This window comes from Periophthalmus magnuspinnatus, chromosome 1, assembly GCF_009829125.3.
Source record: "Periophthalmus magnuspinnatus isolate fPerMag1 chromosome 1, fPerMag1.2.pri, whole genome shotgun sequence".
In the NCBI taxonomy this organism is placed as follows: domain Eukaryota; kingdom Metazoa; phylum Chordata; class Actinopteri; order Gobiiformes; family Gobiidae; genus Periophthalmus; species Periophthalmus magnuspinnatus.
Window position 1 is genome coordinate 16,030,999 of NC_047126.1, and position 17,959 is coordinate 16,048,957.

General features: G+C 37.7%; 1 protein-coding gene across 1 annotated transcript in view; it reads left to right on the plus strand.

Moving 5' to 3' along the window:
• Positions 1-17,959, plus strand: part of rptor (regulatory associated protein of MTOR, complex 1) — a 221,095-nt gene that overhangs the window by 168,718 nt on the left and 34,418 nt on the right. Inside the window, exons 22-26 of the mRNA XM_055221347.1 lie at positions 902-1,020; positions 10,047-10,147; positions 10,863-11,043; positions 11,513-11,623; positions 16,917-17,022. Coding sequence (XP_055077322.1) covers positions 902-1,020; positions 10,047-10,147; positions 10,863-11,043; positions 11,513-11,623; positions 16,917-17,022 — 618 coding nt within the window. The remainder of the gene's footprint in view (positions 1-901; positions 1,021-10,046; positions 10,148-10,862; positions 11,044-11,512; positions 11,624-16,916; positions 17,023-17,959) is intronic.

The following is a 17,959-nucleotide window of genomic DNA, read 5'->3' on the forward strand; positions in this document are numbered from 1 at the left end:
ATTATGTGACTTTTCTGATGGAGGGTCTGCCGCTTGGAGATGGTGTTGTTTTATCTTGGAATGTTCCACAGTATGGCATTAAACGTCTCTATCCTGCTTATTTATAATTCCGAGTCTTTAAAAATACCTGGAAAAACACATATTACTATTAGCAAGCTCACCTCTCCATGGGCCTGACCGGTAACTTTCCTTGGTAGCGTCAAATGCTCCACTCCAATATAGAAATAGTATAACATATACTATATAATGCATAATATAATATAAATATAATATAGATATAATATAGATAAGTTGCCACATTCCAGGCAAAGCAGTGACATCTCCTTGGAGAAAAGCAGGTAGTGGACCCTTCACCAGAAATGTTACGTAGTGCATCTTTAAATTGGGATACTGTTGAAAGGTTGTTTAGATATTTAACCAAGAATCATTCATTGAAGGTCCCATAGATTTCAGTTGGTCTTCAAAGCATTGTCAGTTTTGAAGTTTTACAATTTGAATATTAGTTACCATCCACACACACATTAAAAACAAATGTTATATACAACATATATTAGATGTTTCAGTCTGACCTGGAAAAAATGATTTTCCTTAATAACATTTTATTATTTCACATTTTATTGTGTTTAACGTCCATCATGTTGTCATAGCCTATTGCTTACAAACCAACATAGGTCACGTTGACATTTACAGTGCATTTGTCGGGGCATAGTTCAAAACATGCATATTTTTATCTAAACTAAATATCTGCTCTTCTCGTCTAACTTAATAGTACATAATGGTGTTTGTCTTGAATAGTCATTGACATCTGACCCATGCCTGCAAAAGTATCCCATTTATGAATTATCTGTATTGACATATTATGAACCCATTAGTTAAATGTTTGTCTGTTTGTGTCTTCCAGGTGTGTCTTTTAACAGCGTGTACACACAGATATGGAGAGTTTTGTTACATCTGGCAGCGGACCCTTTCCCTGAAGTGTCCGACCTGGCCATGAGGGTCCTCAACAGCATCGCATACAAGGTAGAAATATTGAAATACACTACCAGTTAAACTTCTGGGCACACTTTTCATTTAATTTGTTTTTTTTTCCATTACTTTCGTGACTACTTACATTGCGCATTCTTACTGAGGGCATGAACAAATATTGAATGTAGTAAATAAAAAAATGTGAAATGACTCCAAACCTTTTACGTTTTAGATTTTATATTCTTTAAAAACAATCAACTTTGCTTTGATCACTACTTTCCACACTCTTGGCACTCCACTAATAGAGAGAGAGAGAGAGAGAGAAAGAGAGAGAAAGCCAAAGGTTTTCAGCCCTGTCAACAAAGCAAAGAGTAGCTACGTTGAGGTATATTAATCTAAAATATACATAACACAACATATTTTGAGTGATTTGATTAATTTAAAAAAACAGATTGTATCTTACTTTTTGTATTTGATGTCTTCATTGTGCATCTACAATGTACAAAATGGTAAACATAAAGAAAAAAACGTGAATGAGACTTTTGACTGGTAGTGTATCATCATATATGCGCCACACTGTAGTGATGAAGGGATTTCAGGAAACTGTTTTCTGCTTATCGTCTCATCACTCCCCATTTTGAACATCTGAATGTAATATGAGCGTTATAATTGACTTTTGGGACTGTCTATTTGCTGGTCGTATTTTGCCCCGTGCTTATGCGAAAAAGATGAGTTTCCAGTACTTAATCCGCACCCTCCTACTGGCACTTTCTCCCTGCAGAAGCCCATTACTTCGGTGCAAATGCAATTAAGGGCCAATGAGTCCCCGCGGCTTGGCAGAGCACGGGCTGCCGTAACTTAAGGAGCCATAATAACCACCACAGTCCGTCCCGGCTCCAACCGCAGGGCAAAATTTCACGTCTTTTTTTTCCCTTTTCTTGGCAGCAACAACACTTTGTCCCCATACCTACCTTTACAACAACATATCAACAGACTCGCACTAAAGAGCATCAAAACAAAAGAGTAAAGCCAGAGCAGAGCCAGAATAGAGCCAGAGCAGAGCTAGAATAGAGCCAGAATAGAGCCAGAATAGAGCCAGAATAGAGCCAGAATAGAGCCAGAATAGAGCCAGAATAGACTCGGAGCCAGAGTAGAGCCAGAGTAGAGCCAGAGTAGAGCCAGAGTAGAGCCAGAGTAGAGCCAGAGTAGAGCCAGAGTAGAGCCAGAGTAGAGCCAGAGTAGAGCCAGAGTAGAGCCAGAGTAGAGCCAGAGTAGAGCCAGAGTAGAGCCAGAGCCAGTACATGCAAAATATCGAATAATAATCTGGAAATCTTGAAACTGGTGGATTTGGCACATGGTCATTCCACAATTAAACTTTTCTGAAGGAAGATACACCACAAGCTTGTCTTCATGGCGATATTATTGCTTTGCTGGGAATTATCCACAGTATGGTATTAAACAAGCAGGTGACAACTTACAGGTCAGCTCTGTGGAGAGGTGACCCTGCTCACAGTAAGAATGTATGTTTGTATGGGTATGTTTGAGTAATAAAAACATCTGTACTTGAATTTAATCTCATGGTCATGTGGAACATTTTTGGCAAAGCAATAATATCTGCATTGGCATACCCTTCTCCAGAAAAGTTACAAAATGCACCTTTAAATTTTACATTGCCTCTAATGTCTGTATTGCTGAAGGTTGCCAAATGTGCTCTCAAGCATGTAATCATTTTAATTATTCAAGCATATCATAAAAATGATGATTATAAAAGGATAAAATTACAAAAGGAACAGTTTATATGCCAAGTTATCCAGGCAAATGTAGCAGAGTAATTGTAACTGTTGTTTACCATTGTAGGCATTAAACTGGCTTACTGCGGCACAGATCTGCAGTGTTGGGTTTCTGTGACGGAGTGCTCTGATATTCAGAGATATTACCCTGCCTACAGTCAACATAAAACTACTGCCAGGTTTTAAGAAAGGCACTGAAAAAGACACACATTTCACTCAAGTTCTGCTTTGCACCAGCTCAAATGCCATTGTAATCTTACAGTGCCTTTAGCTGCTGGTGAAACTATAACTATAATATAACGGAGTACTCAGAAAATCTTCTTTTCATGTCGACTTGTTTAATACTATTCAGTTTTTTTATCTAAGTCGTGAGTCACACCGTTCAACATCACAGAATGTATAATGTTGTCATGATTTTGGCTGCGTTGTTTACTTATTTGCACATTAGAAATAATCTACTTTATAAAATGGTTTGATTTGTCACTTGACTCATTGCTTAAAAATTATCTGTAGGTATATTTGTCCCTCCCTTTGTATGTCAGTAATACAATAACTACATTTATCTGTATCTGCCACGTGTATGTATCCATGGAGATATCGCTTTGCCTTGAAATTTCAAAAGTATGGCATCAAACTTGTCTATGTTCTTGGAGACAAGCAGATAAATTCTCCAGGCCAAGTTAAAGGTCTGATCTGTGGAGAGGAACGCCTGGTCACTGTAAGAATGCATGTTTTTCAAGGTATTTGTTAATGTTAAAGGTTTATTATAAAGTACCAGAAAAACAAAGCATAGCAAAATTATTGCAAAAAAACAAAACAAAAAAAAAGTATGTATTTACAGACACTCACACATCACAAGCAATTAGATAAGATTTATTGACCGGATATAATACCTTGCAGCTCAGTGACATTGACTTATAAATCTAGTGAAACTTGGCTAATTAGTTTGAATGGCACTTGCGTCATAAAAAGCCTGTAACGCAATGTCGTCTGCACAGCCCTTTTTCTCTTCAGTTTGATTCTGTTCACTCCGAGTTCACCCACGTTAACATCAGCCTCATGCAGATACTGCCTTCTCTTAATTAGGATTTTAAAATGTCAAACGTTATTGATTGGTATCAAAGTGAACAAGGTCAGCAGGTAATTAAAATGAACTCACTCTACGACGATGAAGGCTGCATTAAACACTTTGAACAGGCATTTTCTCAGAGGAAGTGGAACTCTGCATGAAGCCAAGACAAAAGAAAGTGAGATATTTTTCTACAGCCAGTCATGTGTGTGGGTGTGGGTGTGTGTGTGACTAATCATAACGTGTTTGAGACTAGCATTAGCCACAGAACATTAGATGAAATGAGTTAAGCACAAAAAAACAAAAAAAAAACAAGCTAATCTCGCAAAGGCTACAAAAGTGTTAACATTTACACTTGCTCCAGAAACTCAAGAGACTGCAGGTTCATAAATTCATCCTTCATTTCTTCCATAATAGTTTTGTCTGGTCAGCTCTAACCTTCAGCATCCTGGCGTAGTTTGGCACTTTGAGTGAGGTGACTAAGGGCCCCCTATGTTGCACTTTTTCACCAAAGCAAGTTCCTAGTTTGTGAACTGTGTTCACAGACTATGGCAATAAAAGTCTTCTGATTCTGATTCTGATTCTGATTCTGATTCTAAATAAGATCATCAGGATGAGTGGGAAAAATCATTGGAACATCTTGGATCTCTCTTCCAAACTCTGGCATTAAAAACGGTGATCTCCTCAGACTCTACTCACTGCCTCCATGACCAGTACAGACTGCTCCCATCTGGCAGGAAGTTCTCCTTGCTCTGAGAACCGAGCAGGCCATGTCCTCTTTTGTGCCAACTTTAATTAGACTTTTGAACCAGCACTAAAGAAAGGAGTATATGAACCTCTTTTAACTACTACCATCTGTACATTTATATAGTCTCTTTTAACCAATGGTATCAGTGACCCTTGTTTTTTATGTATGCAGTATGTGAATGTGCCAGACCTTAACGGGAAAAATAAAGTTCTGAATTGAATTTAAAAAAAACTGGTGGAATATAATATGCCCCAGGAAGAATATTATTGCTAATGGAGATGGCACCTCACCCCCACATTTAAAGATGCACTATGTAACTTTTCTGGTGAGCTGTTTGTTTCCGTGTTTCTACCACCTGCTGGTCTTTATGGAAATCGTATTGTGTTCCCTGGAATTTTCCTCAGTATGAAAACCTATCAATCTTGAAACATATCCATTCTTACTACAGACAGACTTGCTTCTCTAAAGAGGAAGATTACCGGTACAAAGAAAGCAACATATTCATGGAGTCAAGCAGAAAAGTTACTTAATGCTTATTTACTGAATGTTAAATCAGAAAGGTCCATTTGAAATCAGTGTACATTGGAAGGGTGTAATGCATTTGAGGTTTTAGCTGTACTGTGTTTTTATAGATGTAGTGACATGAAGTTAGTTTTACTTAACAATTCAAGTTTCCACAGAGAAATATTAACCAGATCAATTCCCCCAAAAGAACTTCCCATAAAATTAATTGCTTGCTAACTTATTTTCAGAGGTCTAAATTATAACACCAATTTTACCTACAAATTATAATTCTTATCTTGACTTTAGTCTGCCTTCATTTTCTCAGTTTCAACGCATACCTCTTTTGCCAAACGTTTTAGTGCTATGTTTAATAATTGACCAGTACAAAATCATTGGTTTACGCTGGCACTTTTACACAATTAAACATTTAAGAAGCTAACAAAGTTGTGTTTTGGTCCCAGCATGGAGCACAGCAGTTTGGAGAAGCCATTACATCCGTTTCACACAGATTTTTAGCACAAGATGTCCTAAAAAGAGAAGCCACACTGCGTTAGCCTAATGTTTGTTTGCCACATGTTGATGGGCTGCAACTGTTGCTCAATTATCTATGAAAAGTCTGGCCTTCTTCTGTAAACATCTGCAGTTTCTTTGTGCAGTTTCTTTCTTTTGTGCTAAAGTAAATCTGCTATCTAGATTGTGTTTATAAAGGATCATTTTGTTTAGGATGCCCTCCCTGAAGTAGAATCCAGCACAATATGTATACTTGCAAGTGACCTCTAGTGGCTGCTGTATATTGTACTTATAATGCTGAAAGTAAAGTGTACCCTTTGATTGCCATACCACTTTGTATCCTTCCTAATCTCACCTATGGTCATGAGCTTTGGGTATTGACCAAAAGGACAAGATCTTGGATACAAACGGTCAGATTGAGTTTCCTTCACAGGGTGGCTGGGTGCTCCCTTAGAGATAGGGTGAGGAGCACAGTCACACAGGGAGGAGCTTGGAGTAGAGCCCCTGCTCCTCCACATTGAGAGGAGTTAGCTGAGGTGGCTCAGGTATCTGTTCCAGATGCCTCCTGGATGCCTCTCCAGGAAGGTGTTCTGGGTATGCCCCTTTAGGAGGAGGCCAGAGGGAAGACCCAGGATACACCAGAGGGACTATGTCCCCAAGGAGCACCTGGAGGAAATGACTGGGGAGTGGGAAGTCTGGGAGGGAGATGGGACATGGGCTGAAAGGCCACTCTGCTAATAAGAAGCCATTACTCCAAAATATCTGTGTAATCCCACAGTTATCCAGGTCTGATCACTAGGTCAAAACACAATAGACCTAGCTTACAAACAGAAACTAAACAATAGGTGTTTTGAGTTTCACTGTACTTAGCTCCTCCCTTCAGATAGATATAAGGCAGTGTCCACCAGCAATCTGACCAGAACTGAAGAAAGAAATAATAATAATAAAACAAAACACATGCCCTTTTTTTCTCACTGTTTGACATTGAATCTGACTTTTCCTGCTTGGATGATGCTTAAGGATAACAAAGTCAGTTTTGTGTGGAAAATGTATGGGCAGACCTGAAAAGGTATGGGCGAACAAGGCGGTCTACAAACTTGGCTCAGTTACACCAGTTCTGTCAGGAGGAATGGCCAAAATTATCTATCTTAAATACAAACTGCGCTGATATCCTTTGTGAACTATAAAAACCTTTAAGAGTCCTGAAATGTTGTCATAGTTCATGTGACCATCACATATGATTAAAGCTGAGCTTAATGTGCAGTTGGCATTTAATGTGCTCTCACTGCACAGAGCACACTGCTCAGCTGAGAGGCAAGCAGTGAGTGTCAAATTAAGACAAAGCGTAGTTATAGTGGTATCGGCAGCACATTGATGAGTACGGTACTGGTATCAGTATCTGTGTATCCTTATCCCTTACATATTCTTGCAAGTTTGGTAAACAAACTTTTCTCTGTGTTACATCTTAGCCTTGAGACATGAACAAGGAAAAACTGCCACAATTTGGTAATTAGCATAGTTATCAGTTCAAGGTATTAAAATGTGTTTTGTGTGTTAAGTGGTCTATGCCGCAGAGCTTCTGTACCTGACTTTAGTAAACAACAGCCCTGCTATTCATCTCAGATCTGTTGCTGCTATTGTCTTTATTAGGTTTGCCCCTCCCTCATGAGCTCCATTAGACATTTCACAATGAAGAGGTTATATTACCTGGTCCACGTAATGAGATACGCTTCTGCAAATTAAGGGGAACTTTGTAAAGAGCAGCACACCTTATGCAGCTTTCTTAGGTTATTAGGTTTGGCCTGTAATTGTGTTCATGTTACTGTAGATGCACACAGTCAGCCTTAACATTATGACCACCTAAAGCACATGTGTCAAACTCAAGGCCCGCGGGCCAAATGTGGCCCTCCATATCATTTTATGTGGCCCTCAACAGGGTAAATTAAAAGGTATGATGGTCTTAAAATGTCATTTTATCAAGAGATATGCTGTTACACAGCCATATTTTTACATCTATGCAAATGAATATGCAATATTTGTAACTTGAATAAGTAATAAATGCAGAAACAGTTAATTCAAAGTTTAAAAAGTAGTTACATTTATTTTACATCTGGCCTTTGAGGACAGCCATTTTGCCATTTTGATGTGGCCCTCGGTGAAAATGTCATTGACACCCCTGACCTAAAGAGTATTATATAGGGTTGCAAGATTCATCACAATCAAATTAAAATCACAATTTTGATGCAAATTGGGAAATTGCAAGGGCTTTTTGAAGTACCTCCACAAACAACAAAATATCCAGTGTTATTCTGCATAAATCTGCTAACCCTGTAATTTAGAATTGTACAAACATGTTCTGAAATGTCATTCTTATATTATTTTGTTCATAATTTCAGTCTTTTTTTCAATTCTCCAAATCGTTATTATTTTTAGGGGGTTGTAAGTTATGTGAGAACTTCTGACCACCTGTTTAATATAAAGTGCAATATGTGACACATTTGTAATCCCTCTGTATTCTGACACCTTTCCACTACAGTGCTGGGGAAAAGTATTTGCCCCTTACCGATTTCTTACTTTTCTGCACCTTTCTCCTTAGGCATTTCAGATCAACCAAACTTAAATATTAGACAAAAATAACTCAGAAGTAAACACAAAATGTTGTTTTAAGTGTCAATTATAGTGATTAAGGGAAAAAAGCCATCCGAACCTACATGGCCCATGTGAAAAAGTAATTGCCCCTGAACCTAATAACTGGGTGAACCTCCCTTAGCAGCAACAACTGCAGTCAAGCATTTGCAATAACTGGCAATGAGTCTTTCACATTGCTGCGAAAGTGTACTTCAGCTTGAGGTCTCGAACTGATGGCCGGACATTCTCCTTCAGGATTTGTTGGTAGAGAGCAGACTTCATGGTTCCTTCAATCACAGCAAGTCGTTCAGGTCCTGAACATTAAAGCCCCAAACCATGACACTACCACCACCATGTTTCACTGTTGGCATGATGTTCTTTTCATCAAATGCTCTGTTCATTTTATGCCAGATGTAACTGGATGCAACATTTGTTTCATCAGTCCACAGAATATTTTCCCAAAAGCTTTGGGGATTATCAAGATGTTTTTTTTTGGCAAAAGTGAGACAAGCCTTTATGTTCTTTGTTGTCAGCAGTGGCTTTCGCTTTTGAACTCTGCCATACATTTCATTTTTTCCTTGTCTCTTTCTTATGGTTAAGTCATGAACACTGACCTTTATTGAGGCAAGTGAGGCCTACAGTTGTTTAGATGTTGCTCTTGGTTCTTTTGTGACTTCTTCGATCAGCTGTCACTGTGCTCTTGGGATACTTTTTGTAGCTCGACCACTCCTGGAAACCATTGTACCATGTTTTCTCCATTTGTGGATAATGGCCTTCACCGTGGTTCACTGGAGTCCTAAAGATTTAGAAAGATTTTCAGACTGAGACATTACTTTTCTTCTTATCTGCTCTTGAATTTCTTTGGATCACAGCATAATGCCTTGGGTTCAATATGACCTACTTCACCTTGTCAGGCAGGTTCTATTTAAGTTATCTCTTTATTTGAGAGGTCTGGCAGCAATCATATGATTAATCACAGTTACCTCATCCTTTAACAAGGTTGGTAGTTACTTTTTCACATAGGATCATGTAGGCTTGGATAATATTTTTCTCTTGCATTTTATGTTTACTTGGGTTATCTTTGTATAATGGTAAAAATAAATTAACATTTTAGCTAAACCAGCTTCTAGCATCTATGAGGTCAAATAAAAAATTCAGACATTACATGACATCACATAGATAATTTATCACTCATATTACACAAAAAAATCAGCTTAATTCTGACTTGGGTGGTGCAACTGGGCCATATGATGATTTGCAAATATAGTCATAGTGTGATTTTCTCTCAGGGGAAAAACTCTAAGCTACCTCTATTGTTCTTGCCAGTGGTGCAGCACCAAATGCCATTGTTACCACCTGAGTGTCATGGGCTCTGCCTCCCAAAACTGTAATTTGAATTTTAATAATAATAATAATAATAATAATGGCTTACACTTGTAATGCACTTTACAGGCTTGTCAAAGCCTCTCAAAGTGCTACACTATAGTCATTATTCATTCATTTCCACACTTGGTGATGATAAGCTACTATTGTAGCCACAGCTGCCCTGGGGCAGACTGACAGAAGCAAGGCTGCCAATCTGTGCCATCGGCCCCTCCGACCACCACCTATCATTCGCGCACACACCACTTTCATACTAGGCAATGTGGGTGAAGTGTCTTGCCTAAGGACACAATGAACTTTATAGAATACAGAATTTTATGCCATATTGCTTACTGCTAGTTGAATCTCAGACTTGCTGTGCATAATATATTCCACATTCAAATCTCTGAACACCAGTTTCACTTGTCAGATGTCATTAACACTAACAGTTACATCAATTGTCTGACAGGCCACAATGAACGCCCGGCCACAGCGAATCCTGGACTCCTCGATCTCAGTCTCCGCCCCAGCGAGTCCTACCAGCAAAGGCACCCACATCCATCCGGCCGGGTGAGAGACGGCCCCCCACACAGCACGGCCTCCCATACAGTACAAACAGACCAGAAGAATGAGTATGAGTCAGCCGTTAGCAAAATGTAACACACAAAGTGATAAAAGGATTAACAGTCGTGAATGTACTGTTGTGCTAGAGCTGCTAGGGGGATACCATTTCACATTAATATCGAGTAACTGAGTGTTTTACTTTGGTTTCAAGTAATGCATGCATAATGATTTTTCTCTTAAACTTTTGTTCAAGTCGTTTACCAAGAAAGTTTTGTTGCTATTGAATTATAAAAGGAAAGGGATATTTTCTTTCCTGATGTAATTGATTCATTCGTTTCTCTCTCGTATTTTTTTTATATCCACTACCTATGCAAATGATATCTCACTTTCAATTGGAAGAAATGTAAAACAAATTAAAAACAGAAGCCAATACGAAATTTGCAGTGACTTGATAATTATAGTTGATTAAATTGTTAAAATATTGGCTGTTCACCTCTATTATATTGTATATTGTATTTCTTAAGTATTGAGAGTTATACAATTTACCTTTAAATGTGTTCATGGATGTCACAATAAGATGTTTAGATGTTTTTGCTTTTTTTTATATATATATTATTTCATATAATCATCTGCTATAGTAAAATCTTGACTTTCCAAATATGATAGAAACGCCATATATGTAAATATATCCCATTAATGTATGAATGTATGCCCTCTCCAGTGGCTCTCCTCCCATGCCCAGTACCAGCAGCTCCAGTCTGACCAATGAAGTCCCCAAACCTCCGCCCAGAGAACAGCCGGCCTCCAGACCCCCCTACACCCCGACTCTGGGAGGACAGGCCCAACCGCACTCACACCAGTTCCCTCGCACACGCAAAATGTTTGACAAGGGGCCCGAGCAGGTAACTGACTCAGGATTTGTGGATGGTTGCATTATTGTCCTGTGTGTCACTGATGCTACACTACAGAAATGTAATAATTTCCCATGAGAATTACTGAGGTATTCTTATGGCTATGGTTACCTACAGTATATCATTGCACTGAGTTATATTGATCCATAGAGACCCATGTATGATTCTATGGCCATACTGTGGACTCATGTTTTCCAAAATATTCAGTGCAATAAAAAATGTATTTATTAATTTATTGCTAAAAGGTACACAGATAATTTTGAAATTCAACAATTATTACACCACGAATTAACCCTTACTGATTTGGAAAATAAAGAATAAAGAAATTAGAGTAGTAATTGAAGCACCTTTCTATTTTCAATTTTTTTATATATTATTTTTATTTCTAATATGACACTTGGTAGGACTTTGAAGCACTTGATAGAGCTTAGCGGCATTAAATAACTTGCTTGTTGTTTAGGCTACAGAAGATGGAGATGAACCCGGTGGACACAGGAACTACATTTGCCCCGCTCTACAAACTGGCCTGTGTGATTGGAGCGCCAAGTATTTTGCTCAACCGGTCATGAAGGTAATACACTTTTAGTTGCGTGATCATTTTGAGAAAACATTAAGTTTCCCTAGCTTAAACCCCTTGTGTGAGTTTTTATAATTTTGACATAGGGATATTTCTACAGTATCTGGGCTCTTCAAATGCTATTGGGCTAGATTTTATTTTTCATAAATTACCTTGAATAAAAAATTCTAAACTATACACTGACTTTCTGCACTTACCTTGCTGACCTAAAAACAACAAAAAAGTATCATTATGAAAATCACCATTATAATTCTCTTCATAGTATACACCTTATTTAATAGCAGTTGCTAAGGAACGCTGAGGTACTTTGTAACTGTTATTCTTTCAGTTTTATATAAATATTTATGTGAACTCTGCTACTGTTGCGCATTTGTCAAGGCATTTTTCTGTGACTTTAGGGTGACTCAGCCCTATGAGGACATGATCCCGAAGTTTTTTCTGAAGTATTAGACTCCTATAGAAAACTTCAGGCAGTCAGGAGGTGCTTACTGTGAGAACAAGATGGCTCTGTTAAATAATTGAAATGTGTGAGAGCCATAACTTCACTCCATCCTCGATAAAATTATTGAAAAATAAAGGGGCTTTTTTAATGCACTGTAGAGGGGCTCTGATGTCTGTTTTATTAAATCAACTTGGTGGAAGCACATGTCCAATTTGTTTTAAGAGTTTAAACAGCAACATTTTTGTCACTGCAATGCATGGGATGAATGCATGAATACTATTTTTACATTGATTTATACTGTTAATTTTGTCCCTGTTTCTTAAACGTCTCTGTCTTGCATTTATCTTGTACATGCTTGGTGATATCACAGAAGACTGTCCTGATTACAGCAGTGTGTTTTGGATTACACACACCTGGCTACAGAGACAGAGTTTTGAAATGTTAGACCAATCACACTGTTTCTTATACCCCCAGACACTGCCTTTCCTTTACCTTCACTCTTTTCTTTAGTCCTCCAGGCACTGCCCAGTCTATTTGAAATGTGGTTGTAGGTGGAGTTTATGTATCTAGTCCTGCATCAAACATTATGTTATTCATTTAAATTCAATTTAATGTATTTTTGTATAGCCCAAAATCACAACAGTCACCTTGCAGGATTTAACAAAATTGCTCATTTAACCGACAGTCCTGTCCTTAGACCTGCGGCAAGGAAAAACTCCAATAAATATTTGTAAGTGGTTAAAATGAAGAGAGATGGTAGTTTATAGAAGAACTTTGAGGGCAAATACTGATGCGAATGGGGCTCTCAAAAAGCATAAACACTGTTAAAAAAAAGAAGAGGTAAAACAGGCTGATTGGTGGAGACGTGAGATGGCATACCAGAGCGAGGAGGAGAAACTGTACAGCGAATCGAAAAGCTGTGTTGGCAAAATTTTGAGTGCTGCCATAAAACTGAGTCCATTACAATGCTGTGTGTGTGAGACTGCCTCAAAGTGTGCACACAGGTTATCATATCACTGTGTCAGCAGCAGCACTGTGCAGGCCAAGGACAATGAAAAATCTCTTCATATGTGGAACTGAGGTGATTAGAAAGGTCCTGGCAGCTGCAGTAGCCTTTATGGAGGAGGCACTTCTGATTTTCAAGTGAGCTGATCTAATAGGCGTTTGATAATACAATTGTTTTCTGCTAAATCTGGTGACAGCTTTTTGAAATACACATTTATTGGATTCATAAATAACATGTTATATCCAATCATGTTCAATCCACCTGTGGACATTTCTTTTTGTATTGAGAAAATATAATAAACTTTTTTCTAGTGTTGAACCAGCCATATCTATTTGTCTGCAGTGGCAGTGCACAACTACATTTCCTCTGAAGTAGCCCTTTTTATTGTACTTATTTTAAAAATTATTTGACTAACAGTGCCACTTCACTTTTTGAGTAATTCTAATTTCTCCTGTTTAAGACATATCTCAAGGCGCAGGTCATCATGTATGTTTTAATGCAGGACACCTCATGCATTTATCCACCTGTCAGTTCTGTGGTTTGGCGCTCCAGGTTTAAGGCAAGAATACACTCTCTTCTATACAATATGAAGGAAAAGTTTCTTGTCTCGCTCTGGGAAAAGCCATGTATAGTCAGCATTCAAAGATATATTCAACATGGTCTTTTCCCTTCTTTCCAATGCCACTGTTGCTTTTTCAAACATTCTCCTCAGAATCTGTGATTTACAACAAGCCACTCTGATGCAATCCAATCTGAAACAAAACTGGTTTTGCCCCAGTACAGATATATTGTATAGGCAGCTTTTTACAATAAGTATTCTGTGTACTGTCTGCATCGAATTATGAAATATTTTACTGTCTGATAAGCAGGAAGGGCACGTTAGCATGGTAGATGTTGTTAGCTTTACCGTCACAACAAAACTATGATGCTATAAATGCATTAAGTGAGGAATAACTTTGGACCACTGCAAATCTTTTAAAATGAAAGTTATTTTTTTCACATCTTTGAGACAGAACCTTTACAGAATCTATTTTTACACAGTTTAAATTTGTTATGTCACCTTTTTCCATTTAAATATTGTTTTTCAGCTAATAATTTAGATTGTTGGATGATTAATAATGTGTGTGTTCATTCAACATAAGATATTTAAATGGGAAAAAAATGTTGGGTGTATTTTCCAATCTTCAGTCTTTTATATACTACTATGAATGGACTTGCCAATTACATTGCTTACTAATGTTGAGTATTTTACACACTTAAATTCCCTGTAGCCTGGTTTACACATGTACTCACTGCTGTGTACAATTTCAATATTACTTCTACAGATGAAGCATAGCAGTCGTGCTCATTTGCATCCGCATACTTTTGACTGCATATTGTGCCATTGATTCACTGCACTGTATATAGAGTGGGTGAATGTCCCAGGAGGATATAGTATTCAAGAGCCCTATACAAACATACTTTTCACCTCAGGCTTTCATTATGCGTTACATTAGTGGCCGACACAATGTTGGACCACCAGTCTGCGGGCCATTGCCTCTCACATTGGCGCTATATCCCTGCTGTGTGAATACTGTTCCCAGCCACACTCCATGGAGACACATGTGGAATACATACTAAACAGGGAGTGCAGGCAGTGGGCTGCTTGTGTGTTTGTGCATGTGTGTGGCTTGGAATATTATCGCATTTGTTGTATTAAAACTAGAAAATTGGTGGTTTAATCGTAGCTCCATTAACAGCATAGTACTTGGTGTTCCTGGGCAACACACTTCATCCTCTTTGCCTATGTATACGTGTAGTTTAAAGTTTGAAGAATCTAGTGTTGATATTCAGAAGACTGGTATCCAGATCTCTATCTTTCAGCCTCAGAACCACCTTAATACATGGCAAAGTGTGAAGAATGAATCAATGATACAATGTTAAGGGTTTTTTAGGGGGGTCATATCAAATGAAGTATTAGTTATTTTGTATGACGAGTGTAATTTAATGCATCCCCTAATACCAAACAACACTATCAAAACTTACCTCGTGTCTTGAGTAATAAAACTGCCCTGTAGGATCAACCAGCCATACTTTAGAAAGCAAATGACTGTATTTTTAACATTAATTATGTAAACCCTAATATAATTCTGATTATGTATTAAAGACAAATTAAAAACATTTCCTTTTCCTTTATTGCACGGTATGTTTGTAAACAACCCATAGCAAAAAATAAAGAATTGTAATGGCATATATAGCTGGCAGCATTTGCTTATAAGGCATTTTTCAAAGGCAAGGGGCTCACTCTTCCTGAATGCTAAGTAGCCACACACAAGGATACACAACCATAGGGACGCTCCACTCACTGTAATAAATACTGTTGTAATGCTGCAGCCTGGGAGCAAAGCTTAAGGAACAGTGCATATGCATAACGTTATATAAGACCTGTACTATAGTAAAATGGTGAAATATGAAATCTCATGTATGTTGTACTTCAGAATATCACAACAAATTTTGAAGTACGACATAATGAAAGAACCTTATTCCACTGACACAATAAGCTTAAAGTAGGATAATACCAGTGAACCTTCTTTAAAGTAAACCTTATTATAAAATTGCCAGCAAGCAAATAAATAGTACAACTGAACATTTAAGTATTTAGTTCTAGTATATATGTAATGTGTCATAGATGTTACCTGTTCGGCGACCTACTGTATCTTATTGAATGATAATTTGCAATATTGCTATGTGAAGTGCAAGTTAAAATAATGACATTGGACAAGTAATCTGTATGTAAATATATTTTATTTAATTACACGTGAAACATTACATGTTGTTAACTGGCAATGAATCCAAGTCAAAAGTAAGTCAAAGCTGATCAAATTGCACAAAATATGTTCGAGTTTCAGTTCAAGTTTAAACATGTCTTGATATGTCTTTCAAAATGCTATAGACTTAACAATGGAGGCTTATGTATTCATCCCATTTTAAATCTTACCAACGCATCTTACCAATTTTTTTAACCAGATCAGATGAGACCAGACTTCCAAGAGACATTCAGATAATGACTTTGGATCGTTATAGTCATAAGTGAAATGGAAAACTCGTGTAGGGCTTTGAAATATCATCGTACCACTGGTGTTCTTTGTCAGAGTGACACGAATACACATGTTAAAGTCATGAACGATAAAGTCAGTCGTTTCTCCATCAGCAAGAGGGATCAGCCCCCCTCCTACACAGTGACATAACAGTTTAACAGGAGTCCAATGGAGCAGCCACCACATGCATAAATAAACATTACAGCAGTCTGAACTCTCACTGAACCTGCGTGTTAGATTAAAGTCTGGTGGTCCCATTACAGAAGGGCTACAGTGTTAATATATTTTTGTTTTTCATTGAATGTGATCTGATTGTATGTTTGAGTTTAGATGTTTGAGTGCTGTATACCATCCCAAACAATTGAAAACTTTTTAATAGGCTCAGTGCTTTACAAAACATGTTGTATTGTGACTTTTATACACTTTGATGTAACGAATTGATCTAATTGTTCTAATAAAAGTAAACAGCTAATGGGGACGTTGACATACTGAATGAATGGTTAGGGCTCGCACCTCTCTGCAAGAAGGTTCCCGTTCCTTCCTGGCCTCTTTGAGTTTGCTTGTTCTGCCCGTGTCTGAGTGGGTTTCCTCTGAGCATTGTGATTTCTCCTATCAATCCAAACCGTGAACTAAAACAGAAAAAAAGTTGAGGAAAAAAAACTGATTGATTTTAGCCGTGTCATGACTTGGAATGATTCATATACTGTAATTGCTTTTGTAACATCTAAACAAATCAGTGAAGGACTTGTATTTGACCTATAGATCCCAGAGGAGCACGATCTGGAGAGCCAAGTGAGGATGGAGCGACAGTGGAGGTTCCTGAGAAATGCCCGAGTGAGAAGACAGAGCCGCAACATAACTCAGAGAGGTAAATATGCTCTTCAGTTTGAATTCATTTCATAACTTATTAAAAAATATTAAAATAAATATAAAATATAACAAAAAAGTATGAAAGCACAAACTTAAAAACAAAAACGTAAACAACACTTGAACAGCTTTAGAAATTCCCAATGCCCAATCCAAAAATCCCAATGTCAAGACAAGGCCCCACCCTGTACCCTCCCCAGCATATTTTCAAACATGTTTTCAAGCATTAAAAAACAGGTGTGAAACATTCAAATTAGACCTGTATTCATTTTATTGGAAAGAGCAGTTTTGAACAAGACAACTTTGACTATTTCACAGATGCTTTTCATTAAGGCTTTATTTTGTATAGATGATTATCAAAATGCCACCTTTTAATACCTCACCAACTCTGGATATGCAGTTTACAAAAAATAAAAACACCATATTTTCTACAAAATCCAAAAGTGTGTAATAATTCATTATTATTACTTCTATTTTCACTCATTACTTTGTAGGGCTCCACTTATCGGGTCAATGTCCTGCACGTGTCAAAAATAGATTTTCTTAATTGGTTGCGCAACCCTGACCTTTATCTCCTTTTCACAGAATATCAGTCAGATCTACTTCTATTGTATTGTACAAAACTACTGTATTTTTGCACCAATGAAAAGAGGTAAAGGCTTGTATATAATATCACAAACATATCTTCCATTATTATTAGTCATATGCTTGCTCACATAGAAGCTTTACTCACCCGTAGCTACCAGCTATACCCAGTTTTTGTACAGGCACAATCAAAGCATGTTTTCAAACAGAATAGTTAACAGGCTAACGTCATTGAGTCCCCCTCCTCTCACACGCGGCCGAGTCGATTGGCGTCACAGCTCACGCACTAGTCTACTTTAGATTTTTTTCCACTGTATTTCCCCTGCATCCTCCCAGTTATGCGTGAGTGATAG